The sequence below is a fragment of the Stylophora pistillata genome, chromosome 2 (assembly GCF_964205215.1).
Source record: "Stylophora pistillata chromosome 2, jaStyPist1.2, whole genome shotgun sequence".
NCBI classification, from domain to species: domain Eukaryota; kingdom Metazoa; phylum Cnidaria; class Anthozoa; order Scleractinia; family Pocilloporidae; genus Stylophora; species Stylophora pistillata.
In genome coordinates, this window is record NC_142520.1 from 51,932,904 (window position 1) to 51,953,912 (window position 21,009).

At 36.9% G+C, this 21,009-nt stretch overlaps 1 protein-coding gene across 3 annotated transcripts; it reads left to right on the top strand.

Moving 5' to 3' along the window:
• Positions 1 to 615: 615 nt before the first annotated feature.
• Positions 616 to 20,976, top strand: LOC111341568 (adhesion G protein-coupled receptor D1). 3 transcript variants are annotated; one of them, XM_022948558.2, is made up of 21 exons: positions 616 to 817; positions 1,779 to 2,004; positions 3,488 to 3,698; positions 8,174 to 8,584; positions 8,875 to 8,945; positions 9,641 to 9,700; positions 11,151 to 11,328; positions 11,730 to 11,846; positions 12,327 to 12,390; positions 12,496 to 12,601; positions 12,692 to 12,750; positions 13,214 to 13,334; positions 13,417 to 13,520; positions 13,851 to 13,956; positions 14,371 to 14,521; positions 14,911 to 14,995; positions 15,649 to 15,715; positions 15,949 to 16,031; positions 16,802 to 16,928; positions 17,580 to 17,621; positions 18,584 to 20,976. In XM_022948558.2, exons 3-21 carry the CDS (start codon positions 3,665 to 3,667, stop codon positions 18,758 to 18,760), a joined length of 2,163 nt encoding a protein of 720 aa, XP_022804293.2. In that variant the 5' UTR covers positions 616 to 817; positions 1,779 to 2,004; positions 3,488 to 3,664; the 3' UTR covers positions 18,761 to 20,976. The 3 variants fall into 3 exon arrangements, with proteins under 3 accessions (XP_022804293.2, XP_022804294.2, XP_088606638.1); XM_022948559.2 differs by having other exon boundaries at positions 1,779 to 1,861; XM_088750512.1 differs by lacking the exon at positions 1,779 to 2,004.
• The last annotated feature ends 33 nt before the right edge of the window (positions 20,977 to 21,009 follow it).

The window sequence follows — 21,009 nt, forward strand, 5'->3', positions numbered from 1 at the left end:
TTGTTTAGAAATGCCATTATTGGTTAAAAAATTATGAAATGTGGAAAAATACAAAGAAAAATAAGGTCAATGTTTTTCTCTCAATAGAAACACTTGAATATTCAGCTTTAAATAAACCATCGAGTGGACTTTCCGATATTGGCATCCCCAGGAGTTTTTGTACTCCATATCCTAGTCTTTTCCGAAAATCACTGCTCCCACCTTTGAGACAACATCTTCTTCAATTTTCTACCACTTAAGGAAGACACTTTTTCTTTTAAACTTTGTCGTGGGTTTTAAAAACATTGTGGAGGAGGAAGCACTGTAGAATATCATAGCGTCGTGGGTGGTATTGTTAGATCATATAGCAGAGACGTTAGGTCGCTGTAAGAAGCACGGATAGAAAAGTGATATTTTACCAATTTTTGGAACAGTTTAGCTAGATTTTTGAGTTGTTCTCTTATCAAATGCATGTTGTAGCGATAAGGCGAAATTTACCCGCCGCATTTACATGAAAAAAGTTAATAAAAGTGACCGCTTATCATGTTAACAACAAATTATATTCAACCAGAAATTTATTGACAGCTCAAATATTGACAAGTCGGCATTGTTTCTTTATGACTCTCGGCTCTCTTTTACGTATGAAACCCAAAACATTATCAGACAAAAGGTTTTGAAATGAATGACTACAGATTTTAACCATCCGAGTGGATGAGTCAGTGTTCATATGTGTTATCAAGCAGAACACATTGCAATCGCTCAAGGCCAAGTAAAGAGTGACGCGCATCAATTTTTGAAGGCTTTTAGCTTGTTCGAGAATACTTAGGAGGGAACAGAGGTTTGTGATTTGATATTAATTTACTCAGCTCTTTCTTCAGTGAATCACTGTGCTTAATTTTTCTCTTCTTAGCGTGTAATGTAGTTAGATGTCGTTGTGTAGATTGTTTTGTTTAGTAATGGGTCGTCATTTTCTTGTGAGAATTCATTTTTTTTTTCTTATCCATTGCTAGTATTTTACATAGACGTGTTGGACCATGTAATGTGTAGTTGTGCGTTCGCTTTTTTAACAGATAAACGAAACATAGCGGAGATCTTTTCAAACGAATTTACGATGACCTGAAGCCAACAAAAACTTGTTCCTTCCTAATTCAAACTTGAGGCATTATATATTCATGTGCACCGGCAAAATATTCTTATCAATTCTATAGTAAGACCTATTAACTTTCTACAATATGGAAGCTTTCACTGCTTTGAAATATCAAGATCGCTATATATATACATGAGCAAGATCTTTGCTCGAAGACCCGATCAATCATGCGAATCAATGAGAATGTAATTTGTAAAAAGTACCGCAGCAATTATTCGCTTTGGCAATCGACTGCTACAATACTAAGAGGGCCTCAATGGTGTATGGCTTTTACAGCTCATAGTTAAAAGTTTAGCCATTTTGCGGCTAACGGTTAACCCAAAATGACACAAATGGACATATTGTAGAACAGAAAAAGATTTTTACGGTTAACTTTCGTTACAACTAACGGTTAAAATTTGTCAGTTTTTGCGCTTAACGGCCAAATTTTCTGGCTGTTTTACGGCTGACGGTTAACGACCGGTCAACCCAACTGACACCTTCTACAAACACTGAATTTTTGATAGGTAGCAAAAAGAGAGAAATTTGTAGTAAAACACGATAAGGCTGAAACATGACTCAGACATTTATCAAGCTTCCGGTAAGTTATGTATCAGCAGTTATATTGCTTCAATGGAGATTTTTTTTATTTAATTTCTGCGTTTGATTTAAGGGAATGAAGACAAATTTGAGCTGAGCAAAACGCGGAGAACAGATAAGGTGTCTCAATTGGACGATGGCACTTACGGCTAACAGGTAGATGTTTTGGCGGTTTTATGGCTCACGATGAATCCCCCTGGGATCCTCAAGATAAGGATGTTCAGCTCCTCTGAGTTTATTTAATAACAAAACTCACTTCCACTTTAACAGCTTTGATGAACTTGCGGAATAATCGAGAGGTAATTACCTTTCCAAACTTGCGATTATACAACAAACTTTAAGAACTCATTGCACGCGCTCTGTTTGTTCTGCCTTTTTTTCACACTTTCTTTCACAGGGACACAAGCTTTCCCCACAATTAGAGTGCAATTAAAACATCTTAAAGTACCATGAAATATCAGACCATGTGATACATCAATTTTTCATGAAAAACAAAACCAAGGGAAGGGAGATTACTCCACCCGTGAAACAAAAAGATTTTCAGCGACAATTAAGAGGGTCACCGAGATACTTTGAACACGAATAGTTCATTTAATATTCGGTTAAATGTGTCTTATTTCCGGTTTCTAGAAAACAACTTTGAACGAAGAGTGAACTTACGTAAATGCGCGCGGGCGTAGATTACATCAAATCTTGGAATCAAGTTTCAATTACTTTTTTCATATCCCTTTCAAATCTTTTTTTATGACCCCTTTCAAATCTTTTTTTTTTTCTTTCTTTCTTTTTTTAGATCAAATCATTGCATGTATAGGTTTTGATCTCTGGAAATCACGCCTTAAATATGGTTGTTTTCGTTTTTCTTGTTATTGTTTTCAGAAAAAAGATCAGTTTTCAAAAATCTACAATGTTTTGTTTGAGGTATCAGAGGAGTGGGACTTCCTGATTAAAATTGCAAACCAACAAACCTTGTGTTGTCCGTGCATTCTGGTTTAATTCATTTGAAAATTGATTCTTGTCAGTCGCCAAAAATCAGACATAGGTAACGCCATGTCTGGTAATAAGAGGCTTGCATAAGATTATGAATAAAATTATAAACATCTTGAATAAAGAGTGGAAGAAGGAAAAATTTCTCAGGGCCCTTTAAACGATAGTCTTCCTAAATTCTCGCGTATTGTACTTATCACAGACCACTTATCAATTCTAACCTGGAAGGTAATATCACAAAAAGCTGAAATGAATGATTGGAAGAAAAAAATTACTCAAGCTGTATTCGAAAATTAGATTGTACCGTTGTTTAATTTTAGTACTCGTGCGCTTAATTGTATTTTGACTAAACCGTATGTTTGTCCATTTCCTCCCCATTTCGTAAGACATCGATAATGGATTCACTCCATTTCATTCTTATTAATTTATATTCTTTGTAATATCTGACACTCTGACAACTAGCTAGTGAGTGTTTCTCCCTATTAGCAAAGTTTATTTACACAATTAACCAGTATGTATGTATGTCTGTATGTATGTATGTGTATGTATGTATGTATGTATGTATGTATGTATCATATGTATGTATGTATGTATGTATGTATGTATGTATGTATGTATGTATGCATGTATGTATGTACATAGTGTATGTAGTATGTATGAAGGAGCAGTTTGTGGGTATCAGAGATATGTTACGTAGTACTCGATGTGGTTCATCCTCAAATTCGCTTTGGGTTTTATTTTCTTTCCATTACGTTCAAATCACCTTTGCCAAATCAATTTTATGCCGTTATTTTATAGTGGAACATGGAACAGCTGGGCAATCACTTATGACAAGTAAATAACTTCAAGAACAAAAGATCAGGAAAGTTTTGGAAAATAACATTATGTACAGCGTGGCTGCATCTGATTGGATAAAACCGGGGGAATAAGATAACCAACACATGCAGATATTCGGAGTAGAACTCTCGACTCACCATGTGGCTATTGTTTGGGTTTATCTTCGTTTCATGTAAGTAAATATTTTTTTTAAAATCATCTTACGTCTTAGTTTGATAATTGCTAACTTACAAGGAAACGCTGTATTTGATTTATAGTTTCTAAAAAGCTTGGACGGAGAAGAAACATCTGCTTAGAAAATGAAAAATATAAAGCAATAGCCCCATATATATAGAACTGAAATGTTTGGGAGTGCATTACGAATTCAAGTTTAAGCGATTAATAGAAAAACTGAAAGATCTCTATTTCATCTCCACGTTATCTCAAAAGGGAGATTCAACGGTGTAGATTTGCTCATTTGAATGATGAATCTGTGATCAGTTGTAGATTTAGTCTTTTTCATCATCGTCGTAACAAAAATGGCCAAATGAGGTTATAAATCTTCTTTTTTAGAGCCACTGATGTAGCCTAGGATGAAATTCTGTTCTAAAGCATCAAATGTTTTTCCAACCTAGTCAGGGAAGCTCAGAAAACTTTGTTAAATAATTAATGTATGTGACGAAAACAAAGAAATTTTCGGAGAAAAGCAAAATCATCCCGGAATTGTACTTTTGTTTTTAAACGATCGATGCAATCGCAGAAATACGACGGCAGCAAATGGATGACAAACAAAACAAAATAACTAATGCATAAAATCTTAAGAAATATATCCATACAACCCATCTGTTTCAGTGACTATTGCATAGTAACTTCCTGAAGAAACCCGGCTAAAATAGACCTTTTTTTTTCTTATTTATATGCTAAAATATTCAACATTTATCATTTATTTAATATACTTTTCTCGTGCGCTCAGAAGAAAAATGAATTGACCCTTATCTCTGCGAATTTCACATTTTAATTAAAAAATAATTCTTACAAACAAAGTCTTTTGTCTCTGTTTGTTTATTTGTTCGTTTGTTTGTCCAAAGCTCCGGTTTTGCTTCGTTACCGCACTTATCATAGTTAAAGAAGTTGGCGATGCACTTATGGTCCAACATTATTTCATCCGCATTATTTCATTATTTCATCCGAATTATTTCATCCGCTTTTTAGTCATCTGAATCCCGACTCTAACTTTATCACTCGCCTGCCCAATAGTGGCTACATGTTTGTGGAAGATCTGAACAATCGAGTAGCTTCCTTTGGCGACAAAACAAACTTTTCTATTTTACATTTAAACACTCGAAGCTTAATGAGAAATTTCGATCAACTTAATTTATTGCTGAGAAACCTTGATACGCCGTCCTCTGTGATTGGTGTGTCAGAAACTTGGCTAACTGATTGCACTGCAGAGCTTGTAAACATCACAGGATACAATTTTGTCTCCAACCATCGTAAATCGAAAACAGGCGGTGGTGTTGGAATTTATTTACAAAACGGCCTTGAATTCAAACTTCTCGAAGAATGCAAATTTTCAGATCCAGATGTAATTGAATCACTGTTCTTAGAAATTATCGTTCCCCATGGTAAAAACATTATTGTCGGTTGCGTGTACAGACCACCAAATCAAAACGCTGCTATGTTTATCGACAAATTCAGCAATATTCTCTCACTAATTTCTAAAGACAATAAACATTGTTATGTCATGGGAGACTTTAACGTAGACCTTCTTCAATACAATCATCATGCTTCAACACAGGAATTTATTGACAGCTTATTTTCACACGCCTTTCTTCCTCTCATCTCCAATCCAACGCGCCTCACCTCATACTCTGCGACACTAATTGACAACATATTCACCAACAACCTTACACATAATGTTTTTAGTGGCATTATACTAAATGATTTATCTGACCACTTACCTGTTTTTGCATATATTAACGACGCAATCCTAACGCGCAGCACAGAAAGGAAAATTATGATGCGCACATTCAATAACGATAATTTGCAAAAATTCAACGAGAACCTTTCAAACGTAAAATGGTCCTCATTTCGCAAAATGGAAGATCCCAATGAGGCCTATAATGATTTTATTGAAGAATACTCCAGCGTCTACAATGCCTGTTTTCCCTTAAAGGTTTTCAAAGGTAAACAGGTGAACACGTTCTTTTCCCCATGGCTTAGCCCTGGACTTCTGAAATCAGTTAACAAGAAGAACAGACTCTACAAAAAGCTCGTCACATCGCCCTCCACATCTTCTGAAACGAAGTATAAAGCCTACAAAAACAAACTCACCCATCTCATTCGCACTGCCAAAAAAAAAATACTATGACTCCAAATTTGAGAATGCCAGAAATGACCTCAAAAGAACTTGGAAATTGTTAAACGAGGTTATCAACAAGCGTAAAAGTAAGTCATCTCTTCCCACATCATTTAAATCTGAAGGCAGAACATTAACGGATCCAATGGAGATCGCTGACAGATTCTTCAAATACTTTACAAACATTGGTCCCAACCTAGCTAGATCTATACCCAGTGTGAATCCTTCTTTTCGTTCTTATCTCGGTTACAACAAACATCCTTCCATTAACCTAAAGCCCACCACAACTAATGAACTGGAGAGTATTTGTAGCATGTTCGCTTCAAAGAAAGTTCCTGGCTCTGACAGTATCCCAATGCATGTCACTAAATATTCATTTCACCTTAATTCTGCTCCTTTGGCAGATATCATCAATATATCTTTACTAAAGGGCATTTTCCCGGACAAACTTAAAATCGCTAAAATCATTCCCATCTTCAAGGCAGAGGATCCTAGCTTTTTTGTAAACTACAGACCCATTTCTTTGTTGTCTAATTTTTCCAAATTTTTCGAAAAAGTCATATACAATCGCTTAGTAGAATTTGCCGAAAAACATGATATACTTTACCGCTGTCAGCTCGGATTTCGGAAAAATCACTCAACATCGCATTCACTAATTCATTTGGTAAATAAAATTGCATCTGCAATCGACAAACACCAAACAACGGAGGGTATTTTCCTAGATCTTTCCAAAGCATTCGACACTCTCGACCACCAAATCTTGTTTGCCAAATTGGAGCACTATGGTATCCGTGACGTGGCTTTGCGGTGGTTTACAAGCTACTTTTCTTTCCGCCAGCAATTTGTTCAATTCAATCAAGCTTGCTCTCCGATGCAAACCATCAAGTGTGGTGTTCCTCAAGGTTCGATTTTAGGCCCACTATTGTTTATTCTATACATTAATGACCTTCCTAATGCCTCTGAATTATCAGACCCTCTTGTTTTCGCTGATGACACCAGTATCTTTTATTCTCACTCAAATCTAAATTGCATAGAATCTATACTTAATGATGAACTCCAAAACATTAACGTTTGGCTAAAGTGTAACAATCTTTCAGTTAATGTAAAGAAAACCAATTATATAATTTTTAAATCCGGAGAGAAGAAATTTAACTCCAGCATTTCTCTCTCCTTTGGAGGTAAACCCCTACAACAAGCTAATGTAACTAAATTCCTTGGGGTCTATATTGACGATCATCTCACCTGGAAATACCATATCAGCTATGTATGTAAACAAATCGCTAAATCAATAGGTATTATATTTAGGTCTCGCTTTTCCCTATCCTCTGCAACCAGGCTCACTTTGTATTACACATTAGTTTATCCTTATATCGTCTATTGTAAATCCCTCTGGTCGTCCACATACGTATCTAACTTAAACAGAATTTATTATTTGCAAAAGCGAGCTGTGCGGGGTATCACCAACTCAGACTATCGAGACCACTCTGCCCCTTTACTCTCCAAACTAGGAATTTTAGATATTTTCCAAGTCAATACGTTTGAAATCGCTAAATTTATGTTTTATTTCAAAAATAACTTATTGCCCCCATTGCTTCTCGATCTTTTTGTAAGGAATAGCCAAATTTACAACTATGGTACCAGAACAGCCCGTAATTATCGAACGCATTTGTGCCGTACAAATGTCAAGCAATTTACAATTCTCTACCAAGGTCCTAAAATTTGGAACTCTCTCCCTATTTCAGTCACTCGTTCGCCAAACTTTCTCAGCTTTAAAACGAAATTGCAAGAGTTTTTGCTTAAATAATCACTGAATTGGCCAAGCCGCACATTCGCAGCACTTTTTCTTTACTTAATTTATTATTTTAAGTGAGGTGCCTCTCCCATAAGCCTGGTGGCTTCTTGGGTCTCCTCGCCTTCTAACTGTTACCGCTATAATTAACTATTTTTTAATTGTTAAAATAAGGAAAATAAAGATGCTGATGATAAACATGAAATATGAAAAAAAATTTGTACCCATCTTGAATCCAAAGTATTGACCTTTTATAATGTTTTGGCTTTTGTACCAGCGCAGGATGGTTTTTTTTTCTCTTCTAACACTTTTCAAATATTACATCCCCGAATTCTTATTTTTATCGAATTATCGTTGTTTTGACGCCAAGTTTGCTGCTTTTATTCTTAGAATAGGCAGATATCAACAAAAATCACACATCACATCATGATGTTAAAATCAGTGGGTATTTATTCTTTATCAAATGCAAGTTCCGCTCTCAAAGAAAAATTCGAAAAATTTATCCTTGCATTAATTTCAGATGCAGCAGGCTACATAGAGGCAAATGAGTACAGCATACATAACGCAAGCACCCTGTGGTCAGGGGCTGTCGAGAACTGCCAGCGGAATGGTTCAGTATTGGCTGTACTTGATTCCCAGCACAAAATTGATCAACTGACAAGCAGTTTTCTTTCTCAAGGAAACAATAGAAAAAATAAGTATTGGATTGGACTTAGGTACAACGGATCAACGGAACAATACGTTTGGAGTTCAGGAGTTCTTGCTGACAAAGTTTCAGTAACGAACTCTATCTGCGGAAAACATCAGACACCACTTAATCAGAAAGACTGGTGTTACTTGGTAAAGGAGAGTCCCTCAGTTTGCTTTGAAAAGCGGGAATGCAACAAGAGCCATCGGTATGGTTACATTTGCCAACCAGTTACTGACAAAGGTAATTTTTTTATTGATTATAACAATTGTGTTTTAGCCTAGAATACAAACCTGACCTGAAACAAACTATCATATAGTGGCCACCATTCTAAGCAAGTAGTCGCAAAATATTGCGATCATAAACAAAGGAAAGAAAAATGAACACCAATTTCTCCAATTATTCCTTTAATAGTTACAAAATAATTTTTCATACCCTAATAAAAAATGATAAAAAGAATCTCCAGATTTATTTGTAAGGTATTTGTTAAATCTGAATTTTTAATTTTCGTTTTTACGTTTTTGATCTATTAGTATCGCCTACCACTTCAAGTAGTCCAGCTCCAACCGTCCAAAGTGTAGATCTCAAGGTGGATAAAAATCCGGTGAGTGTCATATCATATGCAAGTTTAATTAAAGTGTCGCCTTTAAAAATCATAGCTTAGTTCAAGTGATCATCTCTTGCTTATAATCTCTTATAAACGTGCTATGAAGATTATTTACCCCTAGCTTTCGTATGCCAAGGCTCTGGAACTATCTGGACTTTTAACGCTGTGTGATAGAAGAGAGGCAATCGCGGCAAAGTTGTGCAACGAAATATGTGAAAATCAATCTCACAGTCTTCATAAACTACTTCCAAGCAAAAACTAACCTGGCTACTATCTGAGAGAACAAAGAACATTTATTCGTCCGAGGTGTAAAACTGAAAGGTGCAAGAATAGTTTTCTTTTAAGTTACGTTTATTGTAGGTGATAATTAGATATTGATTTGTTTCTTATTTTACGTAGGAATTCGACGCATGTTTGTGAATTTGTCATTTTGTAACATTTTTTAATTAGTAAATTAACTAATTAGTTTTAATTTAGTAAGTTAGAAATTTTGCATTTGTAAACCTTATCGCAATTCAGCTCTTGGCTGCAAGTTTTTTAAGGTGAATAAACTATCTATCTATCTATCTATCTATCTATTTTTCTATCTATCTACCCATCTATCTCTCTCTGAAGATATAGTCAAGCGATTTTTAAATTCCTTCGCCTTAGTTTGACCCTGCCTTAACACTAACCAGTTTTTATTTCAACAGCTGTCGAAATTTTCTTCTGTCATGAGTTCCCTTAATCCAAAAGATCCATTTTCTTTAAAGGTAAGCCCTCACAAGCTCCCATGCGCTTGTAGGATCTAACTATTTTTTTAGCAGAGCCCCATACCCATGGAATATGGTCAACCTCTTTTCGTTTGGTTGTCACGTGACTGACCGAGCGTACGTGCGTGCCTTCAGATTGCACGGGTAGGGTAGGGGAGACTATCAAAACGAAGGGAAGGGTGTTTCAGGCGAGTCTTGGCAAGTGCACATCTTTTATGTTATCATTAATATAACGAACTTGGGAGCTCCGCTTTTAGGCTTGGCTAAATCTAGATATTATTCTGTTGAATGTGGTGGGCTTTGCTACTCTACTCTCTTTGCATAGTCGCGCTCTTGACCAATCAGATGCAAAACCTAAACCAATCACGACTTGATCACGTGCGTTTTCCCGCGCTTTGGGAAGTTGACGTGTTTCATTCGAGCTTTTATTAGCTCTGGGCTTTGTTATACTTTCCTTTTCTCTGATTGGTCCCTGTAATGACCTGATTCCTTGTTTTACGTCCCTCAACTAAAATACGCTATAAGGCAATTAATGAATAGATGGCAAGCAGTATCAGCGGTGAAAAGAGGCCCATTATTGTATTTCACGAGGCGACGTGCTTGGAAGTGTCTCGTTTTCAATTACCCTTCCTTTCTCTGATAGATTAAGGTAATATAATAGTCCCCCGGCCTGGAGCTGCTCATTAGCTACAGCTTTAGCTCAATATGTGTATCAAATATATATATCTTATTAGACGTTTTGTTGTGTAGTATCGCTGAGTTTTTTGATGAGTTGCATAATTGTGCGGTATTTTGACGAGCCCGTAGGGCTCGTCAAAATACAAGTAACGAGTAAAAATACTCAGCGATACTACAAAACAAAACGTCTAATAAGTTATTTATTATCCAACACGCCAAATTGTTATTTCAGTACGGGCGAATTTTGCGGATATTTATTTACTGGGAGTGCGTGACAGAAGTATGCGAGGCGGAACGGAATTGGCGCGTTGTCGTTTCTATTTTCTTCAATAAATGAAGAAAATTTCCTAGTTGTCTAACTGCTTTTCTTCGTTCGATTCATGTAAGAAACTTGGATCTATATTTGCCAGCCATTCTGACTCTTCGTCGTCGGAAATATGATTCAAATTGTCCGCCATTTTTTTTTTCGTAACTTTAATCCAATTCTTGCGCGATGCGGGAAAACCTGTCTAACCGGTTCTCTGGAGTACAAATACCGCTTGATATTTGTACTTGTCTATGGCGTTTTTTGTACTCTACGAAGTTTAGTTGGATAATAAATACTTGTCACCCTAGGTCCTAAAGCTTCCCATGACAATTGGGCTTCAAAATTCATCGAGCGAGAGATTTGTTTAGGTCAATTAATTCATCCTTAGAGCAGATCATCACATATTATGAGCATGTCACACATGACGCAACTTATGCTATTTCTTCTAAAAAATCTCATTGACAGCTTGCAACAAATGCATTCAAAGGATTTGCCGAGTCTTTAAAGTCGGATCACGATAAAAGAGAGAAAAAAATAAATTTGATTTATTCCACTCAAATTGTTGAAGAGTTTGCCTTCAAATACGGGTCCTTCAACTTGAATGCAACCAAGAGTGAAGAGAGGACCGAAAACGAACACATAGGTAAACCACTTATTCTTTTTCAGGTTACTAATTAACAAATGGTAAACACACCAGCGTACACTATTGAGTTATGGATGCACGCGGGAGGTTGCTAAGCACAAAAGGAGCGTAAGAGTCGCGCGAGGCAATCGCCGAGAGCGACTCTAGTATCTTCAGTAGTGTAAGCTGTGGTGCTTACCATTTGTTTTATAACGTAACATTGTAGCATTGTAGCAAGAGAGTTCTCTTTTATTTAACAAGACTTACGTGACCAAAAGAAAAAACGCGCGAAAACTAATCTTTGCATTTGCTCACGTCAGAAGCGCACTCCCATAGGCAAATGGTGGAAACTGAACGGACCAATTAGAAAGTCTGCTTTACTTTTTTTACTTTTAATTTTTTTTTTTATTTCCAAATTGTAGTCTTACAGGTATCCTTGGTGCCAAGGGGTTATCACCGAAGTTTCACATTTACTGGAGCAGTGGACTTGGACGAAGTAGCGAGAATCACGCTTCCTTCTTATTTATTTCAAACCAATGGTAAATATGTAAATAAGAAATATCCTGTTCGAGACACAATTATAGAAATTGTATGTAAATTCATATGTGTATTTTCATGCATGTGCAGTGCTGTAGCTGCGGTGATAAACAAAACACATTGGATTATATTTAAAGTACGCAAATTTCTCTTGGATTATATTTAAAGTACGCAAATTTCTCTTGGATTATATTTAAAGTACGCAAATTTCTCTTGGATTATATTTAAAGTACGCAAATTTCTCCATAGGGCGTTCTTCAACCTCTCTTGGTAGTATTATTTTAAGAAATTATTATTTTAGTGGACGCATCTAGTTTCATGGTCAAATTGAAAAAAATCCAGGAGATTTCAAATTACATCATTATGCAATTGTGTCTGTAATCATTTCGGCTACATCCCTAGCAATATATATTTAGATCTTTCTTTTGCTTTGAAATTATATCCTTTCTATATTATAACATTTTGTTTTTTTACATTTTCAGATACTATTGCGGTTAATACTTTGTACCGAGATCTCCATGAATTTCTCGACAACCTAGGCTCCAGGTAACTCCCTTAAACGGATGAGGTGAACATCCTGATTTGTAATTATCGAAAGAAAAAGTGATGACGTTTCCTTTTGGGACTTACGGCTGTTCGCTTGTTTCGCAGGGAAGATAAAATTCATTCCATGATCCTAGGAAGTGACGTTGGACCGTCTAAACAGAAAATTTTCAGGGAGAACGTCACAATTGTTTTCCGCACGTTGGAGGAAAAGGTGAATGAAATCAACTCACTACTGATTAATATAAGACCGTTTTCCTCTTTGAAAAAATCATCATAATTGATGCGCCATTTTCGTTTTAAGGGAAAATACAAGAAATCAAGGCTAGATTGTGTATTCTGGCAGTGGAATTACTCCCTTCCGTAAGTAGGCTTTTTTTCCGATTTTCTCAGCTATCCCAGTGATCTCAAATTGCTAATTTTAAGACCACTCCTTCATATTTAAACAGTTATAAAACTAGTTTTTTAATCACACAAATGCTACTTCTTCGTAATTTTCTAGTGAAGCTTCGTTTGGACAAACAGGGTCTCCTTGACAATTTTTCTTCTCATATTGACAGGTACCCTTGTTGATAATTTCACAACACAGATTATGAAGAATGTGAAGTAATCTAATCTAATGTGCTGAGCTTGACAAGAATTGTTTTCGAGAAAATTCGAAATGGGATAGAAGAGAGATTATGCGCAACACTGAAGTTTCAGCTTTCCTTTTGTTTGCTAAGGAAAACTTTCGATTGCAAATGGGAATATATTGATAGAAAATGCGCTTGGTGTTATGACTTGGGTGATGTGTTACTTACTTGACTGCAATATCGGTTTATTTCAGAGCAAATGGAAGTTGGTCAAACGATGGTTGTTCACTGGTGGAATCAAATGCAACGCACGTGGTTTGCACGTGTAACCATTTAACAAATTTCGCAATTTTAATGAACATCGAAAAACACGAGGTATAATCATACATGTTTATCGTGCTTGAGCAGCAGGTTTAAGGGGCCAGAAAAAATTATATTTCAACTTTTTTCCCTACAGTTTTCAGAGGGACATAAAGAAGCTCTTTCCTATATGACATACATAGGAGTTGGTATTTCATTGCTTGGCGAGACAGTTACTTTTATAGCCTACTTGCTAGTACTGTAAGTAACCATGTATAAATAGCCCATTTTTAAGTGGTCAGCCTCGCTCTCGTTCAAAGGCCTGGCAACCAAGCTGAGCTTGTGTATAGATGGCTTTGGACGAATTAGGCGCACATCAGTTATCAGTCAAACTGCGCATCAAGAGTATCATGGTATTTTCTAAGTGGCTGCCTCAAATATTAAACTAAGTGGACTTTAAAAATAAAAATTTTTTGCTGACTGTGTGAGTCTCCTTAAGTCTACTGCAAGGTTCATTCTTTATATCATCTGATTACTTTTTCCTTCTGTTTCTGTTTTTTGTTTTTGTTTTGTTTTGCTGTTTCACTGTAGATGTTCCAGCCATGAGCAGCAAAGTCACGTGCATATAAACCTGGTTGCCACTTTAGCTGTTGCACAGAGTATATTTTTGGCGGGAATTAACGCTACTCAGAATCAGGTAACATAACTTTTAAAGTTTCAACAGTACTTGAAAAGCTTTGCGCATGACAAAAAGGCCTTACTTACGATTATAAAGTCCTTTAAAGAATGGGGAGTAAAACGTGTTCGGTAAATCTGTATAGGAATGTATCAGCACCTGGATCTTGTCCCTCTAACAGCTTAGTTACTTCACTTAATCTATTTTTTCGATGTATAAGAATTTTTAGTTCTTATAGTTCTTGCATTTCTGTCAGCGGGGCTTTGAAGTGATGGCACAGTTTATGCTGTCGAGAAAATCGACAAATATTGTGGATAGGATCTTGAATTGATGAGGATAATCATAAGCTGTAAACATGGGAGAATTTTGACTCACACTGTTTGAATGTGCGAAAAGTTTCTCAAGATTTACAAAAGCTATCTTATTTTTTTTTAGGTGTTGTGTATAACTGTTGCTGCCATGATTCATTACTTCTATTTGTCTTCCTTCTGTTGGATGCTAATAGAAGGTGTTATGCTGTATCTACTGATCATAGAGGTCTACAATACTGAGCTCAAATTGCGTCTCTGTTATCTGTTTTCACTGGGTGAGTATCCGTGAAAGCTGAGTTGCTGACCACTTCCCACACTTAAAATAATTAAGGAAAACAACTCATTCCCTGCATTAACACATCAAACGAACGGAAACGAAAAAACCTAACTTGGAGGTTTAGAGGAGTCTAGAGGAGTCTAGAGGAGTTTAGAGGAGTTTAGAGGAGTTTAGAGGAGTTTAGAGGAGTTTAGAGGAGTTTAGAGGCGGATGCATCGATGTTCATCATCAGTCAAAGCGATAGTGTCTCGACAAAACTTACCAATCACTTAACGCGATCTGACGAATGGTTATCGTTCGAAACGTAACCCTTCAAAACTCTTTACTGTGGCTAATTTACATCGTCAACTTATAAGTGATAAAATTGAATTACCTTGTCACTCGCAGGCTGCCCAGGTCTTATAGTTGGAGGAACCCTGATATTTGCTTCCTTGAACGAGCCAGGTATAAATCAGTACATAACCAAAAAATGGTAAGAAGCATTCACGTATTTCTCCCAAAACATTGTATATGTTGTAGTTCAATTTTATCCTTGGTTCAAATTTTATTTTCCTTTGTTTCAAACTCATTATCCTACATTAATATGACCGAGAAGAAAGGAAAATAAAATTTGAACCAAGTATAAAATTGAACTACAACATATATATCAAAATAAAGCACTTCGTTAGGGCAAGATTCATATTCCTAGATTTTGGTTGGTTTAATCGTGAAGACGGCTCGAGAATGAAATAAGTAAAGTAAAAAAAAAACAAAAACAAACAATAAACGATCGAGCGAACGAATGAATTACTGATCAAAAAAAGGGAATGAACGTTATGGTCAGCAGCTACTCGCACGATCATGCGTAAGAGATACGTTCTTGTATTCCGCAATGTTGACTGCACTAACCGCGAATAAAGGAAGTTCTTTTACTACTGTTGGCTCCTAGACTAACGGATGAACGAGAGATCGAACGAACAATAGAGAGATTGGAACAAGAATAGAATTTCACGAAAATTAAAATCAAAATATATATGTATTGTTATGATCATACTTATTACGTAAAGGGAAGTAGTTTAGGTAAAACTTGCTCTTGACATATGGGCGAACACATGAGCTTCAATTCATTTCTTTCCTTCGTTTCAGGTGCTGGCTTTCAACAGAAAATTATTATATATGGTCGTTTGCAGGACCAGTGGTAGTTATAAGTTTTGTAAGTATACATGATGTAACATAATCAACAGCGCTACCAAAGAGACTCGCAAACCTATATCGAAAAGCGTTCAGAGTCCAAGAAAACCCCGAGACAGAACCTGGCCTTTGCGGGTGGCGCACGTGTCTCCGAAGTCAGGCGATTGATAACACCACCATATTGAAGCAATAAGTGAAATAAAACCTTTTTCTAGGGAGCTTCGTAAGAGTTTAATTTATTTTGTCTTTATGCAGGTGAACATAGTTGTATTTTGCATAGTTGTGAAAGAAATGGTAAACATGACAAGCATACAGTCAAATAAATTTAGCAGAGTCAAGTGAGTATCACTATTGAAAGAATCATTTTCCTTTAACCGTGATTTGTTATTATAACATAACCAAAGTAAAGCGCGCGCTCTGATTGGTCAATTTAGCGTCCCCCATTTGCCCATGGGTGTACGCTGCTGACGTGAGCAAATGCAAAGACTATTTTTACGCGCGCGCTTGTCTTTTCTGGTCGCGTAAGATTTGTTAAATAAAAGGGAACTCTTTAGCTACAATGTATCAATGTTATGTTATAAAACAAATGGTAAACACCACAGCGTACACTATTGAGTTATGGATGCACTTGGGAGGTTGCTAAGCACGAAAGAAGCGTAAGAGTCGCTCGAGGCGATAGCCGAGAGCGACTCTAGCTTCTTGAGTGCTTAGCAACCTCCCAAGTGCATCCATAACTCAATAGTGTACGCTGTGGTGTTTACCATTTGTTAATGTACTCAGATAGACACATGTACATGTGAGGGACCTATTCCTTGTCTGATAAAATAAGATAACCATAGATTATGACGTAAGAACCAAGTATGGGTTAAATGCGATTAGAAGGCTTGCTCGTTTATTTGGGATAAATTTCATAGCCAAGGCCCTGAAATTGAATGAACAAAAGTAAACATATTCTTCACCTTCATAAAACGAATAACGAGTAGAACCATTCCTTGTCATAAAAACTGCTTCATGAGAAAACTAAATCCCTTACTTCATTTCATTTCTTTCTCTGACTGGCTAATTGTCCAATCAATAAATTTGACGTTTTCACTTTGTTTTACTCCAGGACAACCGTAAAGGCCTGCATTGTGTTATTCCCCCTGTTGGGGGTCACGTGGCTTTTTGGGTTATTGAGTATGATAAATTCCAGTGTTGCCTCTCAATACATCTTCACTTTACTTAACTCCCTTCAGGTAAGTATATATGTAAAATACCGTGTACTCCATTCAGCATAACTTATTTTTGTGCGTATATTTCGGACTAGTTTTACTGCAACATTTACTGTGTAATGTAAAGAAGTGAAGATATTGTGGCACTGCAGATTAAAATAGACTATTCGATTAGCTGCGAAGGATTTTGAAAAATTTTCTGTGTTCTTAGAAAAGGAGTGGAAAATTGTTTGAACAATGATAGATCCGTCTGAAACCTAAATCAAAACTAGCAAGGACTTTAGGGAAAACAAAATCGACAAAGTATGACTCGAGTAAGAAATGATTATAAAATCACTATCGTAATTGTGATTTCTTTCATCAAAACTCTCTTCACGAGTTATTTGCATAATTATGCGAGTAATGCATACTGGAGAACATTAGAGATGAACGATATCCTCATGTTGCTAGTTCTTGATAGAGATTTGATACAACAAATAAAATCGTCTTTATTTTTTGGGGGGTGACGTAAAGCAATCCAGTCTGGCAAGAGAGTAAATAAGTCTCTTGAGGCTGGAACGATGATCTTTAATTTGTAGTATTAACAGTGCTTGACTATTTATTTCCATGAGCAAGCATAAAGAGAGGAAGCAGTTGGACTTTCTAAACATGTTCATTCATTTACTTTTCTCCTAGGGATTGATGATTTTCATTTTTCATTGTGCGAGAAATTCGGAGGTAAGATTTTTCCTTTGCAGTAAATGGCTTGAACCCGGGGATTACATTGGAAAGTGTAGTGTGATCGTCCGGGTGAGTGTAGTCCTGAGAAGGACTGTTGTCGGTGGTAGTGACTGACCTTTCGACAACCTGTGCGGAAGTCATCATCAGAGTCAAGTGAATAGTTGTTGTCAGTAGAATGTTCTTATTTCAGTTCATGTAAAACGATTGATCACTTTGCCGTGATGTTATTGGTTGTAAGACTCAGTGACGTAAGTCGGTCGTGATTGGTCTGTTTGGATCCGTCCGTAAAGTTAGGTCGTTCTGTTCGGTTCGTTTGTAATGTTAATGTCGTGAATGAGTCGTTTGTATGGAGCCGGTAGTAGTTGACACCTGTTTAGGGGAGTCTGTTCTAGGTTAGTAAACCAGCTTTCCAGAGTCAGTCGTTGAAAGTAGTCAGTGCTGTAGGTTAGGCACTGCGCAGAGTCCAAGTCAATATTGTGGTTCGACGGGGAAAGGTAATGTCAACAATCACATTGCTGAACATCATCGACTTACGACCATTCACTTGACTCTGATGATAACTTCCACACAGGTTGTCGAGGCGTCAGTCACTACCACCGACAACAGTCCTTCTCAGGACTACACTCACCTGGACGATCACACTACAATTTCTCAAGATTACCTTCATTGAATTTGCCCGTAAAGTCAAGTGAAAAAGGTTGACTAAATCGTTAAAGAAGTCTGTTTAGGGACTCTGTGGGAAAAGTCACCTTTTATATCTACTGATGAAATAATTGTTTAACAATTCTTGTTCTCACACTTTTTATGACGTCGCAACCTGGTTCCCGGTAACAGGCCCTTGCAAGCTTTCTTGAATAGAATGAATTAAAGCCAGATTCAGAGAAAAAAAATCCTCTTAAAAATGTTTAAGCCAAATTTACCATTGCGTTGGTTCTCATTTCTTTCTCTCATCCACTTAGGTGAAACTGGTATGGAGCAGCAAGTTAAAAAGGATGAAAAAACGAGCTTGTCGCTTCATTAGAATCAGAATCCATTCACAAACCAACACTAGTGGAGAAAACAATTCAGACAAAAACAAACCTTCTGAAGTAGAACTTGCCAGAAGGAAAAGCAAGATCGCTCCTGTTGAAGGATAGGATGAACAATCACGAGCGATCACGTTCACACAAACGTGTCATCACGTCCGAGGTGAAGCCTCCAGAGGGAGCAACAAAATTACTTCAGTCAATCGACATGAGGAAGTATCACGAGCTATCACGTTCACGCAAGCAGTATATCACGTCCGAGGAGTTACCTAAAGGAAGGAACAATAACTATATTTATTACACGACTCGGGAAGTTAGAGGGCCAATAACTAAAATCAAACAATCAAAATGCTCTATTGCCGGTCAATATTCTCTCAGTATTGGACCGGGTACTGTCCCGAATGGTCCCGAATGATACCGCACTTGTGTCCCTTTGAACTTCAGTCGTATAATAAATATCTTATTAACCAAGCTTGTTCGGGACCGTACTGGAAGAATATCGGCCCTCGGTCTTTTTTGTGCGGACCTCGCTGCGCTCGGTCCGCACTGTCAAACCCTCGGGCCGATATTCTCCCAGTACGGCCCTCGCGCTTGGTGAATAAGATATATTGCTTCTGCCATTGAACTGAAGAGATTGTCACGAGCGATCAGTTTCACGCAAACGAATTATCACATACACACAAACACACAAGCAGCATCACGTTCACGTTACTCGATATCCTACGATCGACAGTATACCGAAGAAACTTCACGTTTCAAAAAGACAAATGGTTAGCAGTAAGTCCAAGTTGAAATGTCAAATCAGCCGAAGAAAGACTGACCAATGCAACCAAACTGGGCACGGAATATTGCATATTGCAGTGGATTGCCAATCCGAGCAAAACCGACCTTGTTTAAGACTCCTCAAGCTTTAACGCTGCTTGGAATTTGAAATGTTGGTTTAAGTGGAGCGAGGAAAACTGGAGGATCCGAAGAAAAACCCTCGGAGCAAGGACGAGAACCAACAACAAAACTCAGCCCACATGTGACAACGGATGCGGGAGTCGAGCCCGGGCCCCAGTGATGAGAGGCGAGCTCTCTCACCACTGTGCCATCCCTGCTCAGTCTCCATTGCTCGGTTGAATCTCTTGTACCATATCCGAAACAAAGAGACTCAATGACATAATGTGGACAATTTCCAAAACAGTATAATAAGTAAGAGAGGTTTTTCTGATAATCTTTGTAAACTTTATCTTCGAGTCTTTGACGTTTGTTTCGTGAAGAGTACTTAAATTTTTTTCTTTGTTCCACGCTCGTGACCAGACGGAAAACACTTTTCTTCAATAGAAAAGTAACATCTTTTTGTCTCAAAAAGTAAGTTTCTTTGTCACTTAGAGTAGAAATGACTGAATTGTCAGGCGAGCGATGAAACTTTTTCATCATTGGTTCAATTGTAGTTGCTGCTTGGGCAAGAGAAACTGAACCCCCTTAAATTAACAGAATCGGATTCAAAATCATGCCAACAATACCTTTGATTTTAAAACGCGCGTGCTGAAGATGAAATTCTTTGTTTACCCGAGATAAACCTTATCAAGATATTTGAAAACAAATCAAATATTTCATGACAGGAACAGGTTTATCTTTAATTGGAAGTCATGAAGTTTTAGACAAAGCCGACTGATTGCAATAATTATCCGTCTGATTAATTCCCAGGTCACGTACGTTGATAAAGTATTTATACTGTAAGCTAAAGCAAAACGTATCATCTTGAAAAGGAATTTATTGTTTTACAATAGATATGTACCATGTTGTAAATCAAACGGGACAATTATATAGATTGGTGATTTAACTTTTCTCATTTTGGTGAAGAGGTGATCAGAACTACCCGATTTTGGAGTTTTTTTACTCAGTCGAAGGTAGGAGTTTGCGCATTTTATGAATGGAGTCTTAGATTTATCAAACTAGGCAATTTTCTTTGTTTTGTTTTGTTTTTTTTGTTTTGTCTTTTCTTTTTTATAGATTTTTATAGAGAGACTTGCGACTTCCTGAGTGAAAAAAGAGTCGGGAGTTAGTTCCAACTAATCCTCATTACTTTGAATATTTATCGATGAATTTCCAAATGATAAGATGAACTCTCAATGTCTTCTGTAAGATTTGACAAAGAAATGTACGTAAGTTCCACTTACTGTACTTATCTCGACACCCGACTAGGTGTTTGTTCATAAAAATGGCGAACTGATCATCAACACCTAGGGTGGGCTCAGGATGACTTTTATCGTTTGCTACCATGGAAACCAAAGTCAAGCAATAACTTGTTAGAATACAGACTCATTTATTGTTCTTTCTCATCTATTCTTCTTATGATTCAAGAAAAATTCAGC